At 41.7% G+C, this 27,380-nt stretch overlaps 1 protein-coding gene across 5 annotated transcripts in view; it reads right to left on the bottom strand.

Annotated features, from left to right (window-relative positions):
* Window positions 1–27,380, bottom strand: part of KCNAB1 (potassium voltage-gated channel subfamily A regulatory beta subunit 1) — a 398,866-nt gene that overhangs the window by 85,044 nt on the left and 286,442 nt on the right. For all 5 annotated transcript variants that reach the window (XM_024741206.1, XM_024741198.1, XM_024741216.1 and 2 more), the window contains exon 2: window positions 24,134–24,177. In XM_024741206.1, the coding sequence (XP_024596974.1) occupies window positions 24,134–24,177 (44 nt within the window). The remainder of the gene's footprint in view (window positions 1–24,133; window positions 24,178–27,380) is intronic.

Genomic DNA, 27,380 nt, shown 5'->3' on the forward strand with positions numbered 1-27,380 from the left:
CAGGATATTGAATATAGTTCCCTGTGCTATGTAGTAGGATCTTGTTTATTCATCCTATATATAGTAGCTTGCATCTGCTAATCCCAAACTCCTAATCCTTCCCTCCCACAACCCCCTTCCTTGGCAACCACAAGTCTGTTCTCTATGTCTGTGAGTCTGTTTCTGTTTTGTAGATATGTTCACTTCTGTCGTATTTTAGATTCCACATATAAGTGATATCATATGGTATTTGTCTTTCTCTTTCTGATTTATTTTGCTTAGTATGATAATCTCTAGGTGCTTCCATGTTGCTGCAAATGGCATTATGTCGTTCTTTTAAATGGTTGAGTAATAGTCCATTGTGTGTGTATATATATATATATATATATATATATATATATATATATATATATATATACCACATCCTCTTTATCCATTCATCTGTTGATGGACATTTAGGTTGTTTCCATGTCTTGGCTATTGTCAACAGTGCGGCTATGAAGATAGGGGTGCATGCATCTTCTTTAATTATAGTTTTGTCTGGGTATATGCCCAGGAGTGGGATTGCTAGATCATATGGCAACTCTATTTTTAGTTTTTTGAGGAAACTCCATACTGTTTTCCATAGTGGCTGCACCAATTTACATTCCCACCAACAGTGTAAGAGGGTTCCCTTTTCTCCACACCCTCTCCAGCATTTATTATTTGTAGACTTTTAAATGATGGCCATTCTGACTGGTGGGAGGTGGTACCTTGTTGTAGTTTTGATTCGCATTTCTCTAATAATTAGCGATGATGAGCATCTTTTCATGTGCCTATTGTCCAACTGTATGTCTTCTTTGGAGAAATGTCTACTTAGTTCTTCTGCCCATTTTTCGATTGGGTTGTTTGTTTTGTTGTTGTTGTTATTGCATTGTAGGAGCTGTTTGTATATTTTGGAAATTAAGCCCTTGTTGGTCACTTCATCTGCAAATATTTCTCCCAGTCCATAGAATGTCTTTTCATTTTGTTTATGGTTTCCTTTGTTGTGCAAAGTCTTATAGGTTTGATTAGGTCCCATTTGTTTATTTTTGCTTTTATTTCTATCGCCCTGGGAGACTGACCTAAAAACATTGGTACGATTTATGTCAGAAAATGTTTTGCCTATGTTCTCTTCCAGGAGTTTTATGGTGTATTGTTTTATATTTAAGTCTTTAAGCCATTTTGAATTTATTTTTGTATATGGTGTGAGGGTGTGTTCTAGCTTCATTGATTTACATGTGGCTGTCCAACTTTCCCAACATCACTTGCTGAAAAGACTCTGTTTTCCCCATTGTATGCTCTTGCCTCTTTTGTCGAAGACTAACTGGAGGACCACAGTTCTAGATTCTTCACATACTGATATTTTAGTACCTCTTCCTTTTCTTTACACTCTGACTTGCCTTTCTAATTCTTATACTCAGCTGTTACTTCACCATTTCCATTTTCAGAGGTTAAGTTACTTGCCCAGAGTCCAAGTAACTAGTAATTGGTGGAGGTGGAGCCAGGATTTAACCAATGTCACACTCTTAATCACAGTATGGTACGGAAAGATTGCTGTTCTTTCAGTAAGATAGGTGAGTTGCACAGTTACCTTAATGTTCATATTGATGCAGGATCAAAACAAAACAAACAGAAAGCAGATACCTAGAAATCTGGCCTGAGAGAAAGTCTCAGAAAATGGTATTGAGATGTACAGACAGGTGAGAGAGGTGAAGAAATTGGCTTATTGCCCTTGGTGCCCTCTTGAAGGGCATGGAATGGAGCTGTCCTCCTGCTGGGGATGCAGCAGAGTGAGTGGCTAAGTAGCAAAACAACATTCTGAGCAACCCCACTGTGGCCACTGTAGATGAACTGGATGTAGACCTATGTCTGGGCATGTGGGACATAGCTCAAGGCTCTATCTTTTTCAAATGGTACAGACAAAGCATTCTTTCTTATATCTGGTTTGTATTTGTTTTCCACCGAGCCTGGCGCTTATTTTTGGATCCAAGCTGCAGTCTGGTCTCTCGTTTTTTGGCTACTAGTGTATTGCTAATGAGCATCTGGCCTGAGATAACAGGAGTGATAACAGCCTAGCCTTTACTGTTTTACTTTGGTTACCTTTTCTTGCAAGAGCCAATAATACTATTTAAACTCTGGGCAGGGAGGGGCAATGAAGGGCTGCTTTCACACCTACACTTTATAAAAGAGCTTGAAATAGCGATGCAACTAGGCAAGGAAGTGGTAAAGGTCATGCAGAATAAAAGTGGGCTCTCAGGCAAGGGAAGTGCAAGTAGTATACTCATCACAGGCAACTCTGCAAGACCTGAACAATTCCATGTATATAAAGATGAGGAAGTGAAGTGGTAGAGAAATGACTTTCCACAGGTGGTTAGTGGTGGGATCTCCATGGCCGTGGCCTCCTCCAGCCTCATGCTGTTTTCTGGTAATGATGCCTCCCCATCTCCCCCACATACTCTGCTCCAGCCAAAATGGTATGGCCTAGCGTGTGCTCTGAATGCTTGTAACAATATCTTGCTTTCATGAATCTTCCCACTTTCTTCCCTCTGCCAAATGCCTCCTGACTGAACCTTCCTTATGATAAGCTTTACATCTGTTTCTGCCCACAAACTTCCTTGTCTATGGATGAAGAACAGGCCATTCCTCTGGGCCACCTCCCTGCTCCCAGATTCTCCCATTTCCACCTGAGGACAGGTTTTATCTTGTCTTCCCATGAGACCTCATGCACAGAGCCATCCTGGGCTTTAAGCTCTCAAACCCTTAAGAGCCAGGACTGAGAGTGGAGTCATAATGAGATGTACCTGTCATTGAAGGAATTCTTGGGTGTATTCTTGGGTGTATGAAGGAGCAGAGTGTACCGGTGGGCAAGGCAGTGGCAGAGGGGAGCCTGGTCTTAGATTAGGCAAGGCCAACGTAGAGCTGGCTGGCTGGGTCTTCCAGAAAAGCCTGTGGACCTTCTTCTAATACTTGTCTGAAGGCTGGCGGTTTTGAGGGTTAAGCGTCTAGGACTGACATTACATCCTTCGTGATCCTTATAGAGAATGTACAAATATTTGATATTTTCCTTCTTTCTTTGACTTAAAGTTTTATGTACTTTTAATTCCAAGGGATACTGCTAGCTCCATTTTGTCTTAAGATTTGTTTCAGGGCAAATCTACCTGGAGCCACTTTGTTCTGTTTCTCCATTAATCTGATCAGTAAAGTTTAAAGACAAGGCAGTGTAGTAACAGAAGTAGGATGAAGGATTGGGGGAGAAGTTTAGAAGAGGCAGTTTTGTTCTATAAAGCAGAATGCCAGGGTTGACAGTCCCCTGAGGAGCTGCTGCGCACATAGCATAGGAATGAAATTTCACTGCCTTAAATCTTCCCCCAGAAAGCAATGACCCACTGCCCAAATTTAGATGTTAGAATTAATGATACATAGTAATGTAAATCCATGGCTAAAGCTTCTTACATTTCCTCATGTAGGTGTGACTCCTGAATTGGTTGATCTAGCACCTTTAGCCTGTTATGAAAAGTTTAAATAAAATAAAGCCAAAAAATTCTTTGATGAGTTTTTCTTCCTAGGGTGTTTTAATTTTCTGCCCACACTATTGGAATGAATATTACTACTTTTATAATAAGAAGCAAAAGTTAAAAAAAAAAATCCGTATTGCTTTACTGGGAAATCCATTGATAAACAAGGATTCTAACAAATTACAACTCTTCCTATTTCCTGAACATGAAAAAGAGGCAGAGGCACTGTTTACATTTTGTTAATACTTTGTCCTAAGTTTCTTGGTCAAATTTCTCATGTTTTACCGTACTAATATTTACATGTTGAAAATTATTTCTTACAACAAAGTTTCCAGGGCACTTATAACCAGCATGCATCATTAAGGTGCCTTATTCATTTTGTTCTTTGGAAGCACTCCTATAAGAAATGAACAGAATAGTGGTGCTGGGAAAACTGGACAGCTGGACATGTAAAAGAACAAAATCAGAACATTTTCTCACGCCACATAAAAAAGTAGATTCAAAATGGATTAAAGACCTAAATGTAAGACCAGAAACCATAAAACTCCTAGAAGAAAGCATAGGCAGAACACTCTTTGACATAAGTCTTAGCAATGTTTTCTTGGATCTGTCTCCTCAGGCAAAGGAAACAAAAGGAAAAATAAACAACGGAACCTAATTAAACTTAAAAGCTTTTGCACAGCAAAGGAAACCATCAACAAAACGAAAAAACCTACAGAATGGGAAAAAATATTTGCAAATGATATGACCAATACGGGGTTAATATCCAAAATGTATAAACAGTTCATACAACTCACTATAAAAAAACCCTGAAAAACAAATAACCTGACTACAAAATGGGCAGGAGACCTGAATATTTTCCCAAAGAAGATATACAGATAGCCAATAGGCACATGAAAAGATGCTGAGCATTACTAATCATCAGGGAAATGCAAATCAAAACCACAATGAGATACCACTTCACACTTCACACCTGTCGGACTGACTATTGCCAAAGGACAATAAATAAAAAACGTTGGCAAGGATGTAGAGAAAAGAGAACCCTAGCACACTGTTGGTGAAAATGTAAATTGGTACATCCACTGTGGAAAACAGCATGTAGGCTCCTCAAAAAACTGGAAATAGAACTACTATATGAACCAGCAATTCCACTCCTGGGTATATATCCAAAGAAAATGAAAACACTAATTCAGAAAAATATATGCACCCCAATGTTCACAGCAGCATTATTTGTAAGAGCCAAGATATGGAAGCAACCTAAGTGTCCATCAACAGATGAATGGATAAAGAAGATGTGGTGTATGTGTGTGTGTACACACACACATACACACACAAATGGAGTACTACTCAGCCATAAAAAAGAATGAAATTTTGCCATCTGCAGTAACATGGATAGACTTGGAGGGCATTATGTTGAATGAAATAAGTAGGACAGAGAAAGACAAATACTGTATTTTATCACTTATATGTGGAATCTAAAAAATAAAACAAACAAATGAATATAACAGAACAGAAACAGACTCACAGATATAGAGAACCAACTAGTGGTTACCAGTGGGGAGGAGAGAAAAAGGAGGGGCAAGAGAGGGGTAGGGGATTAAGAGGTACAAACCATTATGTATGTAATAAATAAGCTACACAGATATATTGTATAGCACAGGGACTATGGCCAATATTTTATAATGACTTTAAATGGGGTATAATCTATAAAAATATTGAATCCCTATGTTGTACACCCAAAACTAATATAATTTTGTAAGTCAACTATACTTCAATTAAAAAAAAGAAATGTACAGAATATTTAACATAAGTGAAATAACACTGTTGGAATAAAATTAGACACTATGGGATACTAGGACTAAATGGCAACTTCTGTTTTTTTTAAACAAATTCAGATATTTTCAATATCTTATTCTAAAATGGAATCTATCATTAAGGTTGAAAGTATATATATAAATTTTTTTTTTTTCTTTTTCTGTGAACTCCTAACATGGGACCTGAAACACAGTATGTGCTCAAATACATATTTTTATTTTTGGCTTTATCTCTTGTCTTTCCACAGTAAGTCACTATGAATAAGAACTCTCTGGAAAAACACTACTGTCAAGAAGTTTGAAAGTCAAGGTGACCTCCTTTACACTTACTTTTATCTTTAAAAAGTTCACGGCAAATCTTTATCTTTGTGCAGGGATATATTTCTTTGATAGTTCAGTGAGTTATTCTCCCCCAAAAAGTAATAATTTTGAATAACTCTGGTGTAGCTGTACATAAAAAACAGTTTGTGCTCATAGGACTATCAAGATATACTGGGAAATAAATTTTAATTCCATGGCGAGGCAAAGAAACTTACTTAGTGAAAACAAGATAGGGATAATATATTGTGAAAAAGAATGAAAAAAATTTTTAACAGTCCTTTCAAATTCTCCCTCTTGTGCTGTGAGTTTCATGATGTTTATTGTATTAAATATCACTAACGAAAACTCAAAGTTGGAATACAAAGTGCTTCACATACTTTTTGACTAAGAAGTTTTTGAAATGTAGAGAAATTAAAACTGAGGAAATATATAAGGGATAATTTAGCAAAAACCTAAAGATTTTAAAAAGTTCCCAACCCTATTACACTCAAATTAACCCAATTCCCATGTTTCCCTGTGGATTTATATATTTACATACAAAGATTAGCTTATTTTATCTGTAGCTGTTAATGATTTCAACTTTTTCTTTTTAATCTATAATGTCATTTTCCTAATGGAAAATTAGGAAAATGACATTATAGATTAAAATTAGGAGGTATTTTAGCATTTTCCATAGAACTATGCATGAAATTTTTTATGCACTCTATTTCTAACTAAGCTACAAAGGTCTTCCTCTTTCAGTAAATGTATGTAGAAATTTATCATGTTGAAGAAAACAGAGCAATACTAAATCATAAAACCATGTTGGTATATCTTTAGTTTTAGGAGATCCCGTTTAATTCAAATTCTACATAGAGTCACTCACCTTTGAAATGATATTTTATATTATACTGAAAGCTTAATTGTGGTATGGAAGAAGCCCAGAACAGCTCCTGGCAGCCTCATCTGGACACTGGAGCCCCCAGGCTTTGGCACTGAGGCAATGGCAGTATTATAAACCCATAGTCCGATTTTACAGGTTGGAATGAAATTTCCTAACATGCTATATAGAAAGTTAAATGTAGAAAACCAGAGGCATCAAAAATATAAAAAATATACTGCTATGTCAACAATACTTTGGATTGTTCTCAAACACAGAGGACAGCCCTTCTTGAGACATTTTCAAAACTGCTAACATCTTGGGATAATCTCTGTATCCCCAGAGACTACATAAACCTGGTACATAGGAGGGGCTTATTAAGTGTTTGAATGAATGAATTCAAGAACAGCAGAGAAGAAGTGATCCTCAGAGAAGTGGTGCTCAATAAACTCTTTAATTGCCTGCTGATTTTCTTTTCATTAATTCATTGCTTGGAAATGAGTAAATATGAATAAATCCATCTGTGGCCTTTATATGAGTTTGTGACCTGGGTACCCATCAGCCACCACACTGATATACACAGTGAGAGAACATTCTGAAGGGTGGCTGGCAGCTTGGCCTGGATCTAGGGAGTCATTATGGTAGAAATAACACTTGCTTTTGCCATCTTAAAGCAGTGATGGCATCTATTTCTTCTTCTGCTAGCACCAGGGGCCCTGAATTGGGGAAGCAAGGGAGGGTGTGCCCAGAAGGAACTGCTGGGGCAGCAAAGATAACCTCCTGGTGACTCTCCATCTTTGATCATTTTGTGGTTAGTCAAGAACCTTAAGGATCACTCACTATGAAGAAATCAGAACCTGCTGTTAACTAGGAAAGAAAAAGAGTACCTAACGGCAGTGAAGAGTGTGCTACCAAAAAGTTGGGTGTGTACAACCCCTCATGATTCCTGAAGGCTGGGTGGAGAGCTCAGCCTACCCTCCCCAAGGACAGGGGATCTCTCTGTCTTGTTCATCACTGCCTCTCCAACACCTAGCATAGATTTGAGTTTTGCAGATCAACTATCTCACATGTCCTATGCACATTCTAAAATCATCTCTTATTTTTCAAAAAATCATGAAGGGTAGGTATTTTCATTTTCTTTCAGATACACCTGAGGTTCATTATGTCTGTGGCTAAATAGGTTCACCTTTGAGACCTGGTTCATCTCTAAAATAGACACTGATACCTACTCCAGTATTGCTGTGAGAACTAAACGAGACAACGATGAACACTTTTTGGAGAACTTACGTTGTGCCAGGCACTGTGCTACACACTTTATAGACATGATCTCATTTGGAACTCATGACCACTCTGATTTGAGTTTATTTGCTGGGGAGGGGGAGGGGGTGGTTGAGCCGGGATGTGAGCCCAGGCAGAGTGACTCCACAGTCCACACCCTCAACAATTTCAGTAGTATATGCCAAGTGTCTAGTACAGTACCGAGCATACAACAGGTGCTCACTAAATGTTACTTTCCTTCTTATCTTCCCGAGAGATACTATTTGAAGCAGCAGAAGTTCCATAGGAAGATAAATGACTTTTCCTGAGATGGCAGTGAAAGCCAAAGTCAACATTGGAATGCACCAATTCTAACAGTCTATTCATCTCAACAAAGCTCAGGAAGATTTATTATTTATTACAGATCATTCTGAAGTGACACACGGAGAGTGATGAATAGACTAAAACGTCAAAAATGCTGCTAAATTCTGAGTTTCAATTGGACTAAAGCTAGATGAAAGACAAACACCCCACATGGTACTTGTTTCTTCATTGGGCACCAGAAGTGGCATCCGTCTTGTTCTCTGGTTGTGCCTCCTGCATGCTGCCTGGGAATCCAAATCTCTTAAGTGCTCAAAGCCTCCATGGTGGACCCAGCCATCTGATGAGCAAGTAACTCAGGTGGCGAGCCAGCCAGCTATCCTCAACTCTGGCCCAGTTAGTAGGACCACTTGGGAGCTGATACCCTGCCCCACCCCAGATATTGTAGTCTGGTTGATCTGAGGAAGTGCCCAGGCACAGGTATTTTTTAAAAGCTCCCATGCAACTGTACTGGTAGCCAGAGTTGAAAACTGGTCTAGGCAGCAGTCAGGATGTCATTGAATGAACTTAATCCCTCTGCAAGCTCCCAGTTTGATGGGAAGCCCCAGAGTGGTAGGGAGAGAGACATTACGTACTGGGCCCAGAGGCTGAAGAACAATTCCACAAAGAAGGTGGAAGTTGCCTTTTTAGAGTCTTTAGCCCTGACCACATAAAGGGTTACAGACTATTCTTTCAAGATGCTCTCTTTGGCACTTTGCCCTTCATTTTATTAGTACTATTAATCTTCTGCAAAAATCCCAGGGGCAGTAAATGACTGCAGCAAAAATAGCTTAGTGGAAATAAAAAAGGGTGGAATAAAAAAGAGCATCAGCAGTCTTGTTTTCTGGGACAAGATGACGAGGGCCACCAATCCTAACAGGATAGGGTGCAAGTTAGACACATCAGTTTGATGGGGTCAGGGTGGAATTTCTCCCACTGGTGCCCTATAGAATGATTACTTCATTATGGAGAGTTGAAAGCTTCGCTGAAGCCTAGTCAGAGATGGGCTATGAGATCATTAGACTGTTCCTACATGTTTTATTCCCTCTAAGACAACTCTTGATTTTTCACTAACAGGTTTTCATGTCTATGGCACCCGTATTCAAAAGAAATACAAAGTTCACTCCAAAGACAAACATAAATGCATGTTCAGTTTTCTGTGTCACTGTCCCCTCTCTTATCAGAGGTAGTCGAGAGTCCACTGTCTTTTCCTTATGTCCGTCTCCAGTGGCTCAACTGGAAGGGCAACACAGCAGCCACTAAAGTGTCCGAATAAAGTGCCCAGTCTTTTTAAAGTCACACTGGTACTGAAACTACAGACATTTAGCACACCCTGGAATTTGCAAACTCTCAAGTATAAAACTCAGTTTCAGAAAATGTAGGCAATGATTATCAGAAGAAACCATAGTAAAGGTTGATGGGGTGGAAACAGAAGACTACAACAGTGCCATGAAAAATAGAACTGAACTTGCACACAAGAGAACTTGGGTGGAGGTGTGCCTCATTTGTATTCCAAATATATGCATTAACGACCAGGTCATAAGCCCTCGCATGCTACAAGCTGTCACTCTTGCAGATTTTGTGTAGGTACATCCCCACACACGTTGTCCTCAAACTCTTTACCTCCCTCCAGTCTATCTATTCTGACTTCAATTCCTTCCTTAACCAGGGAGCTTAGGCTAGCTGGATGACGTGGCTCACCATTTAGAAGATTCTCTTGCCCTATTCTCAGCTCCATTACTTCACTGTTCCTTCATTTCACCTGCCTGGCAAAAGTTCACACCTGGATGAGTCTGACTGTCTGGCTGCTCATCACCTATAACCAAGATGCTGAGCTGTGTTGGAGAAAATCACGGACTGCAGAGAAACATGCATCGTAAATTCTTGATCTACAGTAACTACACAGAGAGCCTACCAGTCCTCTGCTTTTTAATCATTCCCCCCACCCCGGTTGGATTTCAAACCTGCCCTACTTTTCTCAACCTCAGTCCTACCTCCTCCTTCTTTAATGTCACCAGATAAACCTGCCTCCTGCTTCACAGAGAACATAAAAGAAATAAAATGTAAACCCCTCTACTTGCTGCTACCAAAGCTATCAAACTATCAGACGTGACTGCCCACTTCCATGTGGGCTTCCAGCTGCCTCTGGTATGAGAACAGCCCACCTCCCTCACCCTCAGGTGGGTGCTCAACACTGGCTTCCGAGGTCAGGGAGCACAGAATAAGACAACACCCATCCTTTCCTCCTTTATTCCTGTCCCTGTGGAAGAATGTCCCTTTTCCTTCCAAGGCTGTTTCTCTGCTGATCCCATCTCCTTGCTCCTTCTCGGGGCCCTCACTCCATTGATTATCATCTCTCATTACTGCATCTTCTCTTTGCTTGAATTCTACTTTTTTTTTTTTATTGGAGTATAGTTGCTTTACAATGTTGTGTTAGTTTCTGCTGTACAGCAAAGTGAATCAGCTATACGTATACACATAACCCCTCTTCCTTGGAGTTTCTTCCGATTTAGGTCATCGCAGAGCACTGAGTAGAGTTCCCTGTGCTATACAGTCTGTTCTCATTAGCTATCTATTTTATACATAGTAGTGTATATATATAAATCCCAATCTTCCAATCCATCCCATCCCCCACTTTATTTCGTTAATTTTACACCCACATTTCACTTACTTTTGGTTCATATTTGTCTGATTTTTATTTGCCTGTTTAAAAATTTTCCATTTATCTCCATCCTCTTCCTTAAAGAAGGTATCTAGGAACTTTTTTTTTTTAACCCAATCTCTGAAACTTTGTAATTTACTACACTGACACCTATGTTAGTTCTTTACTTCAGATATTTTATGCTTTTAAAAACACTTCCTTTTGTATTTTACCAGTCTTTTGCTAATTTGGTCAAGCCTCATTTACCTCACAGTCCCCCTACATATTCTGCGCAGGATCTGTGTATACGCTCACAGTGTGAGCAACTGGGCTGACAGTTAGTGGGCAATTAACTGACTGTTACATTTAATCTTCTGTAAAACTGAGAACATTTGAGTCGTTTGCAGCCTGTCTCCTTGTCTCTGTTCCCAGTCCTCTCGAATTTGCTGTCTGCAGTGTGACCACAGCGCCCAGAGTGAGCTTCCTAAAATGCATCTGGCCAAGCAACACCTGGAGTGAAATATTTCAGCGACTCCTCATCACAAAACAGATACATTCCAAGCTTCGTGGCATGGCTTCCAACGTTATTCATAATCTTCCCAAAGTCATCTCTCATCATTTTCTCTCCCACATAGTTCCTTCTCCAGGCCATGCTGGTTCAGACTCCCAGGCTTCTCTTCCTGCAATTTATTTATCAATTCATTTAGAAAATACTTATTGAGCCCCATAATTTTTCAGAGCCATGCCAGATGGTGGGGTCAAAATGGCAAATAATAATAACGGTGTCTTTTTCCTGGAGCTCCCAGTCCAGTGGGGAAGACAGAAAAATACCACATCCTGGTAAGAGGGGCTGTGATGAGAACTAACAGGAAGCCTCTGTCTAGACGTAGATGTCAGGAAAGTAACCATCAAACCTAGATCTGAGTGAAGGGTAAGTAGGAAATTTCTTTAAAAGGAATGCCTGTGGCTTTTTTTCCTTATCCACCCGACAGATTCCTATCCATCCTTCAAAACCCCACCGCCCCTATCAGCACCTTCCTCATTCCCCAGAAGAGGTGGTTGCTTCATCACCTGTGCCATTTCTGTGTCCTATACCTCTATCTCTCTGTCTCCCTACCTCTATTATTGTTAAACTGCTTTTTCCCTTGTTTTCTCTTTCAGCTGGCTCTATCCTACCCTATTCATCCTTTCATACTCAGCTCAGATATTTCTTGCCCCAGGAATCCTTCCATGATCTCCTCTTAGGCAGCCCTCATATGTGTTCACATGCACCTCATATTTCTCTCAGAGCCCTGGTCACACCATGATTCATTCATTCATTCATTGATTCTATAAATGAGTATATATAAGCAGCTTCTCTGATCTAGGCATGTGTTCTGAACTGATAATCAAGCAGGTAATAAGTCAGACATTAATAAGCTATCACCAGCAAACATAAATGCAAGGTGTCCTCTGGGGGCACACAGCCCAAGGATCTCATTTTGCCTGGGAATCAGGTCACTGCCCCCTCCCCGCCTCCCCACTTGTGGGCTGTGTGAGGGTGGCCACTGGTGCTCTGGTGTGTTTTTTCTCCTGTTTCCCCAGCATGCCGTCTGGCACATCTTGTGAAATCTTTGGACACACGAATGAAGGAGAGGAGTGCTGATCCCGTGCTTTCCAGGGATGATGGAATCAGCCTCAGTTTCTACCCTCTAAGAGCTCAAACTGAGACATGGGTGGCATCAGAGGCAGCCCATCCACCAGCAGGACCAGGGCAGCCAACCGGCCCTCCCAGGAAGGTGCTGGAAGGAAGGGTGACTGGAATGGTGTGACAGGTAACAAAGCCAGACAGAGGGTCACTCCTAGAAATGAGTCTCAGGGCCAGTCTTGCCTTCTGTCTTCAGCCAGAAGCAGTTAAGTATCACCACTGAAAGCAGGTTGGCTGAGTTGGGCTACAGTTTCTGCTCAGAAAGGGCCAAAGGAAAGGGTGGCATAGAGCAGAGTGTGGAGAAACGGGAAGGAAGGTAGAGTAAGAGACTAAGAAGAAACATGACAAGTTCCCCCAGAAAACTTGTTTCTAGTAATTGCAAGCAGAGCCAAGCCAGGACCTTCATCTCCTGTTTCCTTCTCTTCAGCCTGAAGAAATCCCCGTGGTTAGATTGTCAGCGCTAATTTAGCTACAGCTCATTACCTCATCACCCATTTTTCTGTAATTGCATGTTGGGTAACCTCCTCCTGCTCTCATTTTAATTAGTTGTCAGATATAAAGTGAGCATTGATGGTATTTTCTGCTTTGCTCTACTGGAGGTCCTCCTTTGCATATTCCAGGTGTTAGGATGAAGCTTTTATTTGCAAATGAGCCTCAGGTCTCACTGATCCTTCAACATGATGGGGAAGTATTAAAAAGGCAAAGCTACATGTTTATCCTGCTGAGGAAAATTCTGTCCATTAGGCAAACTGAGGAAGCAGAAGGTAAACATGAGCTGACTCAGCAAACTGTGAGCATACCTCATGCTACAGAAAGGGCTGGGAGAATTTTGATTTTCATCCTTGGCTACCAAAGACACAGAAAAGGCTCAGATAAGCTAAAATAAGTGGGGGAAGGGCTTTCAGGATCCAGGGATATCTTTTCTTCTTAACTCAGAGCAGAGAAACTCAGAGCACTTTAAGCAAGAGTGCTTTAAATTTCCTTTAGGAATCTGCATTCTGTGGTTGGGGTGGATTTAAACCCTTCCCCAGCTTCAGGGGTGGTTCTTGATTGCCGGCAGTTCTTCAGTGACTGATTCACAGATGGATATATAAGGCAGTCAGAGCCGATGGGATATATGGCTTGGAGCATGTGCAGCCATCTTGTCACTCTGAGGGCAGCCTGAGAATGGACAAGCCTCCAGCTTGCAGAGCTCATAGTCTGATCCCTGGATCAAGCCATTTGGGTCCACTGTCCCTATGAGCCTAAAAATTTCTGTTTCTGCTTAAGCTGATGCTTTTGCTTTGCTTCGAACTGGGTTTTCTGTTCACTGACTCTAGAAGGCTCCTGGTTGGTTTAGTAGTGCTAAAAATAACTGGGATTTTATTCCTAACTTCATCCAGCTGAGGCCTCAAAGGCCTACATACAAATCTCCATACATTTCCCCTCAGTGTGTTAACCCACAGCAGCCTACCCCTCAGGCATTTATACTGCCCTCCAGGAATGGCTCCCCATGGCCCTGCCTCACTTAAGCCAAGCACACCAGAGGCATGGCCCCAACCATACGAGAGGACAGCACCCCATCGGGTTCCCTCATGTTTTACCCTCACTATTGGAGTAGCTCAACTGCATGGTTGATTGAAATTGAAACTTTCATTTTGGTTTTTATATTGCAAAGGGTATAGGAGGGAGTTCCCTGGCAGTCCAGTAGTTAAGACTCTGCCCTTCCAATGCAGGGGGCACGGGTTCGATCCCTGGATTTAAAAAAAATAAGGGGGTATAGGAAAATAATCTTATAAATGTACTCTTCATAAATGTAGAGTGTGTATAGGGCACAGTCTGGGTAAACAATATGAATACACTTGCATATACACAGGTATGTTTTTTCTTTGAGTACAGGAGCTATGGCAGGACTTCATGAGGTCTTTAGGTCTTCAGGGATGCACGGGAGGGAAAGTCATTCAGGGTATCCACACAGAAACAAAAGGTTTGCACTCAGCTGCCTTCTCACTTTGAAATCTCTTACGGGGACAGCTCACCTGATCATGCACCAGGGTCAGAGATTCTGGCCCCCATTCTGCCTGTGGAGCTTGGACGGATCTTTGTCTACCCTACTCTGGAGAGTGATGCCAGGAGTTGTTTAGGCTCTGACGTTTTCTAGTTCTAAAGTAGAGTAAAGGCACTTTCACCCAGCTGCCACCCTGGAGTCTTAGTGAACTTGACTGTTGCCCATATCACGGCTGATAGAGCTGGAGGGGGCCTTACATGCCTGGTCCAGCTGTTCACTTCTCAAGGAGGAGAGAGGTGCAGAGGGCAGTGGCTGTGGGCCCATGGAGACTGGAGGCAGGGGATGGCAGGGAACAGGCGGCTGGTGGAGGGGCAGGAGATGCGGGCTTTGTCGTCTCTACCACTGGCCTTGAGCGAGACATGTCCCCTCTTCCTGCCTCTGTTTTTCTCATCTGTAAAGGCGGGGATGACTGCAAAGACTAATTCCTCTCACAGCTGTGAGACCATGTTTACAAACTGTCATCACTTCCAACACATTGCCCATATCTGGGTCTGGGGAAAACCTTTTCTCCCCCACTATCTGATGGTTTTGCAACTACTTGTTTCACTTTTGGATCACAGATTAACAAATGAGGGCTACTCATCCTTTTATAACTGCACTGAGGGAGATTAGGGTGTGTGTGTGTGTGTGTGTGTGTGTGTGTGTGTATGTACACTTGAGGTTGTGTAGACTCTTCTGCTTCCTCTTCTCCAGTTCTTCCCTGAACCCAACTCTGACAATGTGTGGGGCATCAGGCTGTCCGTTTGTCACCCAGCTGTGTCTCAGCTCCTGACACCCTCTATGAGGGAAGCAATGGCACATGGCCGGCAGCCACTGATAATTCAGAGGGCAACCAAGCTGTCAGCAATTCTGAAGATGGATTTTATCCATCAAAGTAGAAAATGAGGAAGAAATATTCTAAAACAATTTTATAAAAATATAAATGCCTCTTCATTTTTAATGTGTATGCAGCATGGCATTTATTCAAGGTAGATGTTCCAGGAAAAGTGACAAGCCTATAATTCTCTTGTTATATGTTTAATATTCATGCACGATTTAAATTCTGTGGGTATCCTGGTCTTAAGATAGTTCACTCTGTGTTAAGCAAAAAAATTGGTAAACGTTCTGAGAGAAGAAATTGCCCTTTTAAAATTGTTTCTCGTGTCTCAGAGGCATTTTATAAATACTTAATGTTGTCGTTGTTATGTTATTATAATAATAGGAGAGATGGCTAGTTTACATTGGGTTCAGCAACAAGAATGAGAGTCACAAAGGGTGTCAAAAATAATATCATTCATGTTAAACATTTAATGTCATGTTTTCCCAGTGTCAAAATATTTAGTGCAGTGAGAGCATCTCTAAGGCAGAGGGAGATGAGCCAGGAGTACATTCTGCACATATGCAACACATTAAGAAGAAGCCCACACAGTTTAATCGTAAGATTCACTGCTTTTGCTCTAGAAGGTTCCCTCGGTTAGGGCAGGGCACAAAGCAGACAGGCCCAGGTGGCAGGCGCTGAATGGAAGGGGAGGTGAGCTCAATCTGCCCACCCCAGGAGCCTTCCCAGGACACTGGCTCCAGAGAACCCCGAGGACAACTCTGAGTTGGGCAGGTTTTCCTCTTGGTGACCGCAGTTCAGGTGGAGATGCCTCAGCCAGCTCCAGGGCCTGGGCCTGGAGGCAGCAGCCAGGATAGAAACACAGCCAGCACCTGGCTCACCAGATACCAGTCCACACATGTTGCCATCTCCTTCCACCTGGTGAGGACAACGGGTTCCAACCCTACCACTATGCCTCAGAATCATCGGGACAGTCTTTTTAAAACACCTGTGCCTTGGGAGACTCTTATTCAAAAGGTCTGGGTGGAGACTGGTTATCTGCTTTGTAAAAAGCACCACAGGTAATTCTGCTGTGCAGCCAGAGTTGGGAAGAAACACCTCTTGAGAGACTCAGTGTCTCCAAGGTGTTAAATATTTTACTTTATGACTTCATTCCTTCAAGGATGAAGTGTGAAAGGTCTGCCTGAATGAACACAGGACAAGATGATCGTGGAGTCAGTTTGCTCTGCCTGGGAATTACCGCCTTGAGGTTTATGGAAATCAGGCACCAAAGGCACAGGATGTTCCTTCCCTTCTTCACTGCTAGATCCAGACCCAGCCCTGTCTGGCAGGAACACGTAACATGCCCTCCTGACCAGTGAACAGCCCAGGAGGACTCCTTTGGGGATGATGGTCTTCTACATGAGGATCCATATGTGCTCAGCTGAAAAAATGAGCAAGTGACCACATACCCCCTGATCTGTGCTCCTCCCACCTTCCCATAACCTTGCTCACTCCCTAGAAATACCTGACTGTTTGCTTTGCCACGTATACCTGTGCAATGTTTCACAAAACTAGCAAAATGCTTTTATTAGTTAGGGTTCTCCAGAGAAATAGAACCTTATAATTTCTTATAAAATTTGTTATTATATATTTATATATATATAAATATATTTTATACTTATATATATTATATATAATTATAATATATAATAAAATAAATTTACATAGAGAAAAATTGAGTATATATATATATATATATATAGAGAGAGAGAGAGAGAGAGAGAGAGAGAGAGAGAGAGAGAGAGAGAGAGAGAGAGAGAGAGAGAGAGAGAGAAAAAAAAAGAGAGAGAGAGAGAGAGAGATTGATTTATTGTAAAGAATTGTGTCCCATGATTGTGAAGGCTGAGAAGTCCCAAGATCTGTCTTCTGCAGTTCAGAACCCACGATAACCCATGTATTGATTCAGTCTGAGTCTGAAGGCCTGAGGACCAAAAGAGCCGATGGTGTGTAAGTTCTAGTCCAAAAGCCAGCAGGACCCAGGAAGAGATAATGTTTCATTTTGAGTCCAAGGGTCAGGAACATCTGATGTTCTAGCTCAAAGCAGTCAGGCAGGAGGAGTCCCCTCTTATTTGAGGGGGCTCAGCCTTTTTGTATTATTCAGGCCTTCAGCTGACTGAAGGAGGCCCATCACCCACATTAGGGAAGGCAATCTGCGTTACATAGTCTATGAATTCAAATGTTCATTACATCCAAAGTCATCCTCACGACACACCCAGAATAACGTTTGACCAATTCAGGCACCCTGTGGCACAGTCACAGTTGACATAAAATTAACCATCACATGCCTTTCTTCCTGCAAGCCTCTTATGTGGAGGGAAGCACGTATATCCCACAGTGAGTGGCACAGTGTAAAGTCTGCCCCTTTTGAGCGCCTGTAGGAGCAGCTGCCTGCTGTGGGGTGTCACCTCCAGTGGCATGAATCAGAAGCGGCCCCTGCTCCTAATGTGTGTGGGTAGATGCCCCTTCCATCTGCAGCAGTGAGAGCCCTGCTGCATACTCTGAGCCCCAATCCAGCCTAGACTCGTGTCACTGTGTATAGAGTAGAGCCCCTGGTCCCTGACTCAGGTTGGGGATAACCCTCGATGCTGGGCCTCTCTCTATCCCCTCTCCTCACCTCCACTTGGCCTTCTCAGTTTCTGTGTTGATATGTTACTGGAGAAAGCCAAAGAACCAGGTTGGCCGGACTGCAACATTTCACGATTTCTGACTTTCCCTGGATCTTCACTATTACCCACTGTGCATTTTGTCATTCCTTCGAGATTGATCCACGTACCCAGTCATACATTCAATAACTATATTTGTGCACCTACTACTTGCTAGATACTGTGATCTGCTGACAGTACGACAGGGGTGTAGAAAAAACAGAGGTGATCTCTGGGAGCATGGAATCTGACAGACTCCAAAAGGCAGGTGTCCTAAACCTGTCTAAATACCTCAGTCCTCTGTATTTGCAGGTGACCTCAGTGACAACCATGGGTTCAGCCTTGTTAGAATTTCCTGGGTCTTTATTTCCAGCTGGAGCTCTCTCCAGCCCTCCCCGTGCCCCCTGGATATCTGAGGCTGAAGCTGGCAGGCTCTCGGGTCTCCTCTTCCCAACACTGCTCCTGCTTCTCCTCCATTCTCCTTCCTCTTACTGCTCCCTCCTGCATCTCCTTCTTCTGAGATTTCAGCCCGTCCATCTGCACACCCAACCCAGGAACTGGCGTACCCTCCCCTGCTCAGGTAAACCTCTCATTCTGCATCCCAAGGTCACCGAGTCCTGTTTATTTTTCCTCCTAAAAAATCACCCTCTTCCTGTACATCTTTAATATCACTATCTCATCATCTTGACTCCAGTCTCAACCCTTTCCCCCTCTAATCTAGCCTTCGCATCATTGCCGGAAAACAATTCTAATACATCTTATCATGTCCTACTCCTGATCCAAGTTTTTCAATGGCTTTTCACAAGCTGGAGCAGGGTTTTAAAACTCTTTTTTTTTTTTTTTTTGGAAGAAGGATGCTTATTTTCCTTCAAAATGTAATATGAAGCACTAAAAAGAAATGAGCTATCGAACCATGAAAAGACACGGAGGAAACTTAAATGCATATTACTAAGTAAAAGAAGCCAATTGCAAAGGCTAGATACTGTAGGATGTCCATACTATATGAAATTCTGGAAAATGCGAAACTATGAAAACAGTAAAAGGATCAGTGGATGCCAGGTGTTAGGGGTCAGAGAGAAATAAATAGGCAGAGCACAGAGGATTTTAAGGGCAGTGAAACTACTCTGTATGATACTATAATGGCAGATACCTGTCATTACATTTGTCCGAACCCACAGAATGTAGAACACCAAAGTTATACATATGCCCAGTGTAAACTATAGTCTTTGGGTGATAATGGTGTGTCAGTGCAGGACTGTAACAAATGTACGACTCTGATGTGGGTTGTTGATAGTGGGGGAAGTTGTGTGCATATGAGGTAAGGGGAAATTTCTGCACTTTCTGCTCAGTTTTGCTGTGAACCTACTCCTGTTGTAAAACATGAAGTCATTTATGACATACTACATTAAAATTTTACATTTAAATTTACAGTAAAAGTCATATTTATATTTTCATTTAGAAAAAGTGGAGCTACATTGATGGAAGCGGTGGCAATGGAAGGAGGAGGGCAGGGAGAGGTGGAGCCCTGTCCGTGCCTCATCCCCCGAGTATTCCCTGAGACCTTGGGGATGTAGGACTTGGAGGAACACCAGAGACCTAGAGGACTAGAGCTCAATGCCTTAGCAAGGCAAACAACGGCCCTCCTGATCAGGCCTAGCTTTCCTTCCAGGCTCGGTTCTTGTGGTTCCCTAATACTCTGCATTTGAAATATTCTGCACATACACTAGTGTTTCCCACAGTACCTCCTGCTCCATGGATCTCCCTCCAGGCCATTGCTCGTGTTGCCTCCTCTGTCTTGCATCCTTCGCCCTCTTTCTCTACTTAATGACTCCCTTCAAGTCTCAACTCAAGCAGTACTTCCCCTGTGAAGCTGCTCCAGATGCCCCAAAAGACCTTCCTCATGCTTGATTCATCCTGTACTCTCCATCATGGCATCCGTCCAATGCACTATTTTTGTGTGCCTGACTCCTACTACGCTGTGAGCAGTTTGAGAGCAGGGCCCTTGCTTCTTTCATCTGGATATCCCCTGCAACCAGCATGATGCCTGGCTTCCTAAATGTTTGCTGAGAATGAATGAGTGAATGAATGAATGAATACATAAATTCTCTCTTCCTCTCTCAGAAGATGATCCCACTTCCCACTAGACTGAGATGATGTTCAATCACTCTTTGGTGGATTTTCTCCCTTCCCATCAGTTTCTTTGACTTTGGGTCTTGATAGCAGTGGTCAGTGTATTAATAAATCAGTCCAGCCACAGCAGCCCACAGGCAGGTTTCCACTTTATTTTTTTCCCCTATTCTTTTGTTAGCAGAACTGTGTTCCTTTAGATGTATCTTCAGTTCGTCCTTGGGTTATTTCACCTTTCTGCTTCCATTTACATATGCTCTTAGTTTATCAAAAGGAAGCTTGGCAGGGCAAGAAATTCCCAGCCTGTCCTTCTCTGGTGGAGAAGAAAGTCAGAATTGTTAGCTTTAATATGACCTTTAAGGTACTTCAATAAAAGACATCTGTAGTCGTGTGATTGCTTGGAATATTTAATACTTAATTTTCAAAGCCTCAGTTGAACATGGGCTGTATCTGAACTGATATCCCAAGCCTATAACAGTAAACCCAGCTCCACCTGGACTTGAGAGCTGAGGTTTGCAGAGCCTGACAAATTATCTAAGCCTGGTGCATTATTCCTTTCTATGATTTTTTTGGGTCTCCTATGGTTTACGGAGGTAGCTCAGAAAAGTTCTCAAAGAATACTTATTCAAGCTTTGTTACATGTTTTGAATGAAGCCAGTCAATCCCATGAACTTCCTTGTTTCCTCCTAATTTTTCATGCAGTGTCTAATCACAAGCATTCAAGCTCTTAGAAAAAACTTGAAGCTCAAATCAGGACTTTCTGCTCCTGAATCAAGTCTGTTTCAAAGTTCACCAAAATAGCTACAGCTCACACACAGTTTTAAAAAACTGTAGTCTGCCCTCTGGAGACTCATTTACATGTGGCACTTCATAGGCACCTGAATTTTTTATAGTCTTAGGGCTTTCGGTTGATTTTCTCAGTACTTTTGATAAAATTATTTTCCACCATAGATACTGATTCTATGAGATAATTGTGTATGATTACCGTATTTCTTAATTCATATTTTCTTAAATTGCTATATTTCTTAATTTCTTTCAATAATAAATAGTGAATAGTTATTTACCATTAAGCACTCTCAAAAAAAGCTAAGGTTAGAATATCCCTGATAATGAATCTACAGGGTCTTTCAAATACAAGTAAGTGGTAACAAAATCAAAGCCATAAATTAAGCAAATGTCAAATTCCCTTAGTCTTATGGGGAGCAAAGACCACCCTCACCTCCCAAATCATATCATTAAGAAGAATCAGAAAAACTCAGGCATCACTAGCCTTCAATGTTTTTGCAATACTGTAAAAGGAGGCAGAAATTGTTGCCACTATCTTTTATTTATTTTTTGTTGCCACTATCTTTTATTCTTTCACTACCATCCCTTCCCTGGTCTCCACACTTCCATTCAACAGGGTGCAAGAAACCCTCCTCCCAATTCCTCCCCCCAACTAGCTTTGGATCTCACATCATCAGTCCCCTCATGTTGTGGTCACGTACCCATCCCTAGTCAATCCCTCTCATCTGAAAATTTTAGCTCTGGTTCACTGTCACTCTCTCCAATATTAGTTTTGCCATATGTTTTAGTGATTTCAATGACCCCCAAAGTCATCCTTCCCTGAACCTTTATCTTTCAGGCCCTTGACCTCTTCTGGTCTACTGATCTTGCACTCGGCACAACCTCAGCTACTCTCTCCCAATGGACATGCCTTATACTTTGTCATTACCAATAGCTGAACCCGCCATGACCACAGTTTCAAGCATCCCCCTTTCAAACCACCACTTTCTATTCTTCCAACTTACTATCTCTGCTGATCTTACTCCAACAATCCTTTGGGCCTCTGGAGGTACAATTCACTGATCCTGCCCACTTTTCACTGTCCCTCTGCCTCCTCATTTTCCTGGCTTCAGTCCTCATTTTCCTCCCTGCTCAGCTTCAACCCCAAAGTCCACCATTACAATCACCCCTCTGCATAAACTCTCAGCATCTCTGCCTCTCTTTTCTTATCTTATGCCCTTGAAAAACCCCACCTGGACCTGCATGGTTGAACAAGACTGGAGAAAAAACACACAGCCATAGAGATGGTCTCACTTCAAATTTATTAGCATGAATCTCAAGCAGATCCTTAATGCTGTCTGGCCACTTTGATCCATCCCCTTGGTCCATTCACTCTTCTGCTCTCATCATCCTCTCTCTCCTCAAACTTTCAACACCTCCCTTTCATCCTCACTAACAGCTGATGACCTTGCTTCTGATTTCACTGAGAATACAGAAGCAGTAGAAGATAATGTCTAAAGATACCGCCACTGCCACCCCATCAACCCACCTACCAGTCTCAAAGCCCATGTACTCTGCCTTCTTTCATGTTACTTTCCTCTTGTGTCCTCAAGAAATCATTCCAGGTATTTTTCTTCTCTACTTATCTTAACCATTTTTTTCCTTCTCAAAAGAATTTCTTAATCAGTATGTAAATATACTGTCATTTCTTTTGTGTGTAAAGGTACCCTCTCTGACCACACTTGCCTGTCCAGCTTCCATTCCATTTCTAGGCTTCTCTTTATAAAAATAGTCATCAAAAGAGCAGCCGCCAGTGTTTCTCTTTCCATGCTCTCTTAAACCTATTCCAGTCATGCGTGAGCCCCTGACTCCACCAAAACCGATCTTTTCAAAGTCATCAGTGACTTCCATGTTGCTAAACTGAACGATCAATTCTTGGCCCTCATCTTGCTTGACCTATGAGCAGCGTTTGACAGGGCTGGTCTCCATCCCTCTTGAAACGCTGGATTCTTAGGACTCCCTGGTCTCCTGGTTCTCCTCCTCCATACCCACTGCTTGTTTTCAATGTTCTTTGTTGGCTCTTCCTCATTTCCCCAACTTCTTAATGGACTTCCCAGGTCACAGACCACGTGCTTTTGCTTTCTGTAATATCTATGCTCACTCCCTTAATATTCTTATTCAGTCTCATGGCTTAAACAGTTTCTACATGTTGGTGACTCTCAAGTCATCCTACATCCAGCTCACATCCTCTCTTCTAAACTCTAGATTCATATATCCATTAGCCTATATACCTCTTTTCTTGGATGTCTAATATGTCCCAAATCAATTGGCTCTCCCTCCTTCCTAAGTCTCTCTTCCTTCATTCTTCCACATCTCACTTACTGGCAACTCCATCTTTTCTGTTTCTCAGGCCAAAAAACCCTTACAGTCATCTTTGACTCTTCTCTTTTCTCTTGCATCCCAAATAGAGTCCAACAGAAGATCTGCCAGGCTTGACCTTCAAAACATAGCTATAATCTGACCATTTCTCACTACTTCCTCAGCTACCATCCTGGTCTAGACTCTCTCAGGTTACAGAAATAGTTCTGATGATGTTGAATTGCCTGAACACCAAGGTTGCCTTTTCCCTTGTCTGGGGGATGTCTGAAAGCTGTATGCTACCCCAAGTCTCACACTCAGATTTTACCATTTCAGATTCATTCTTATGATATTAAAATTGCCATCTCTACTTACTATTCTTTAAATATTTACAGCCTCTGGGGGGAAATGTATATATAAAACTTTGCCCCTAAAACATTTAAGGTACATTATAAAAGTACATAAAATACATTAAAATATAGAAAAAAGTGAGAAAATTAGGCAAAGGGAAGATAAGGATAGAAAAAAATTCATATGATGCTGCAGGTGAGGTCAGCATACAAATACATGCCATGAGGTTCTTCACATTTGCTAAATGGGAATAACAGAGGAGTCCCTTCCTCTAAGATGTGCTTTAATATCAGGTTTCTTTTTGCTTAATGGGCCCCCATAAGGCATCGTGATCACAGTGGCTCCTTGAGTCTGAGAAGGGGAGGGCTGTGTGGGGCAGGAAAGGCTCAGAAGGAGAAATGAGGCAATGTTGGTCACGAAGTCCCTTCTCACCTGAGACTGGGTCCTGACCTACACCCCAGTCATTCCCTGGTATCCTTCCCAATCTCCCACCTCCCAGCCCACCCCCACATGATACCCTGAGTACTTACCAAGACCCAAGCAAGAAACTCTGAGTCCTGATTTTCCAAGATTCCTAGAATAAAAATAAAGCAACACATGGTCATTTCATCAGGTGAATTTTAACTGGGAGTATTAAATCTCACTTAAATTTTTTTTTAATTGAAATACAGTTGGTTTGCAATGTTGTATTAGTTTCAGGTGTATAAATCTCATTTTTGATGATGTTGCTCCTGACTAGAGCCATGGTAGAGGCAGAGCCTCAGACGCAGGCCTGTGGTTTGGGGAAGAGACTCTTTCATCTCCATTTGGGCACTAGAAAGCCCAAAATGTGCTCAGGCTCAGCACAACAACAAAGTGTCCCCACAAAACATAGCTTTTCAGACCTAATGATCTTCTTCATTAATTTGCTTACAAATGTATTGTCTCTCTCCTTCTAGAATGTGAGTTCCTTGAGGGCAACTTGATGGATAGGGATTATTAAAAGAACAAATACAAAATAATCCTTTAGGCTATTTAAACTAAATTATATATATATATATATATATATATATACTTAACATCTTTATTGGAGTATAATTGCTTTACAATGGTGTGTTAGTTTCTGCTGTACAACAAAGTGAATCAGCTATACACATACATATATCCCTATATCTCCTCCCTCTTGAGTCTTCCTCCCACCCTCCCTATCCCATCCCTCTAGGTGGTCACAAAGCACCGAGCTGATTTCCCTGTGCTATGTGGCTGCTTCCCACTACCTATTTTACATTTGGTAGTATATATATGTCCATGCCACCCTCTCACTTCGTCCCAGCTTACCCTTCCCCCTCCCCGTGTCCTCAAGTCCATTCTCTACATGTGCGTCTTTACTCATATCCTGCCCCCAGGTTCTTCAGAACCATTTTTTTTTTTTTTTAGATTCCATATATATGTGTTAGCATACAGTATTTGTTTTTCTCTTTCTGACTTACTTCACTCTGTATGACAGACTCCAGGTCCATCCACCTCACTACAAATAACTCAATTTTATTTTTTTTTATGGCTGATATATTAAAAAAAAAAAAAAAAAAACACTACACAGGGACTTCCCTGGTGGTCCAGTGGTTAAGAATCCGCCTTCCAAAGCAGGGGATGTGGGTTCGATCCCTGGTCGGGAACTAAGATCCCATGTGCCATGGAGCAACTAAGCCTGTGCACCGCAACTACTGAGCTGGCACCCTCTGGAACCCACATGCCACAACTAGAGAGAAGCCCACACACTTCAACAAAGAGCCTGTGTGCTGCAACAAACGATCCCGCATGCTGTAACAAAGATCCTGAGTGCTGCAACTAAGACCCAATGCAGCCAAAATGAATGAATGAATGAATAAATAAATTAATTAATAAAATAAAATAAAATAAAAATAAAAAAGCTGAAAATGCAAACCTAAAAAAAAAAACTACACAAAATTCCTACAAGAAGGTCGGATAGTCCTTAAACGATTCTTCCTTTCCTCATGAACACCTTTGCTTTTCATCCTTAAAAGTTAATCCAGGGAAAGGAAATATATTTTCATTCTCTAAGTAGGGAGAGAACTAGGTGCTCTAATCTTCACTGTAAAGTGTTTGTCTGTGGAGATCCAGACCCATCCCATTTTTCTGTCATCCACCTAACTGCCATCAGAGAAGAAATCAAATTCTCAGAGAGAGGATGCCTCATAGAATTTTGTAGGGGTCCAGTGTGAGGAGATGAATCTTACACTATTGAAACATGGTAGAAAAGTGTATTCCTTATTCTCTGATCAGATGCTCTTATAAGAGCACAACTTTTCTCCTTGCTTCTACCCAAACAAAACAGCACCAACTTTTCCAATAAAATTTTCCACAGCTCGGTTCTTCCAGGTTCTCTCTTGATTCCTCCACAGTTTGCCTTCTTTAGAGCTAGTAACCAGTGCTCTTGTTTTTACATCTACTTCTTTTCCCTGCTTGCTATTATTGTCTATAAAATTCCACCTAAGCAACACATTTCATTTCCTAGCATGGTCCAAAGTACATCACACTGCAGAGTTGAAAGACCCAGTTTTTTCTGCATTTGTTGTAACTAGCTAGGTGACCTTGGAGAAATCACTTCCTTCCTTGGAGTTCAATTTCTTCATAGTACGATGGGGTATTTATACTTATGCCATTCATTCAGCATCACTGTGGTGGGGCTGGAACATGATAATGTATGCTAATGTGTTCACAGTAAACGAATGCAAAGCGTAATTATTTTTGGTGCTTTCTGACTCTACTCACCCTCTCACAGACATAGTGTTAAATTTTCCATATGAATTGGATATGTCCACCTGGCAGGAAACTATCACATAAAGGTACGTGTGAAAAATATTTTGAACTGCTAAATAGGAGAAAAATAATTGGAGCTCTCCCATGAAAATAATTTGCACCAGGAATTGTTCTTTTAGTAGTTTCTCAGAAAACCACAGGATGTACAGCCAAAAGATCTTGCTTTGTGGTCTAAAAGTCTACTTTTTGGGGGGGGGGGCATGTGGGATATTATTTCCCCTACCAGGGATGGAACCCATGCCCCTTGCAGTTAAGCGCCGAGTCCTAACCACTGGACTGTCAGGGAATTCCCAAAGTCTGCTGATTTTAAAGGATAGGAATCTAGAGCAAAAGCTATATAGTGGGGAGAAAAAAAAAAGACCTACACCAGAACAAAAAAAGCAAAAAAATACATAAGTGAATAACAGTCTTCCAGGTAGAGATACTTGACATTGATGAATTAGTGAAGATTTATTCACAGGTTACCATGTTCAAGGCAACGTGCAAGGACATGCAGATAGGAGGAACAAGGCACAGTTCTCTACCCTTAAGGAGTTCTCTATCCTCTACCTTTTCTGAGGGACACAGAAAAGCAACCATATAATCACAATACAGTGGGGTATATCCTCCCATGGAGGTCTTTGAGAGCACATGGAGGAGCTATCTCAGGTTTGTATTTGCATAACTATGTGGGTGTCATGGGGGAAAAGATCAAGGTAAGGAGTTTCATGTAATTTTAATATCTTTCAGTGACTCTGCGCACAATAGGGAACCGTAACTTGGTGCAGAAAACTATGCAAAGGAAGAAATTTTTCCAACAAACTCAAAATAGGGCAAGGTTATGACACAGGGCACTTGCTGAGCAGCATCTCAGCACCCAAGGTAGGGAGACCTGCCCTAAGTTTCCTTGCGACAGTGATCACTCTGCTATGGGTTTGGAAGCCACACTTGAGAAACTTAAGAGTTGTCAGCCAACAC

The sequence above is a fragment of the Neophocaena asiaeorientalis genome, unplaced genomic scaffold (genome assembly GCF_003031525.2).
Source record: "Neophocaena asiaeorientalis asiaeorientalis breed wild unplaced genomic scaffold, Neophocaena_asiaeorientalis_V1.1 scaffold556, whole genome shotgun sequence".
In the NCBI taxonomy this organism is placed as follows: Eukaryota; Metazoa; Chordata; class Mammalia; order Artiodactyla; family Phocoenidae; genus Neophocaena; species Neophocaena asiaeorientalis.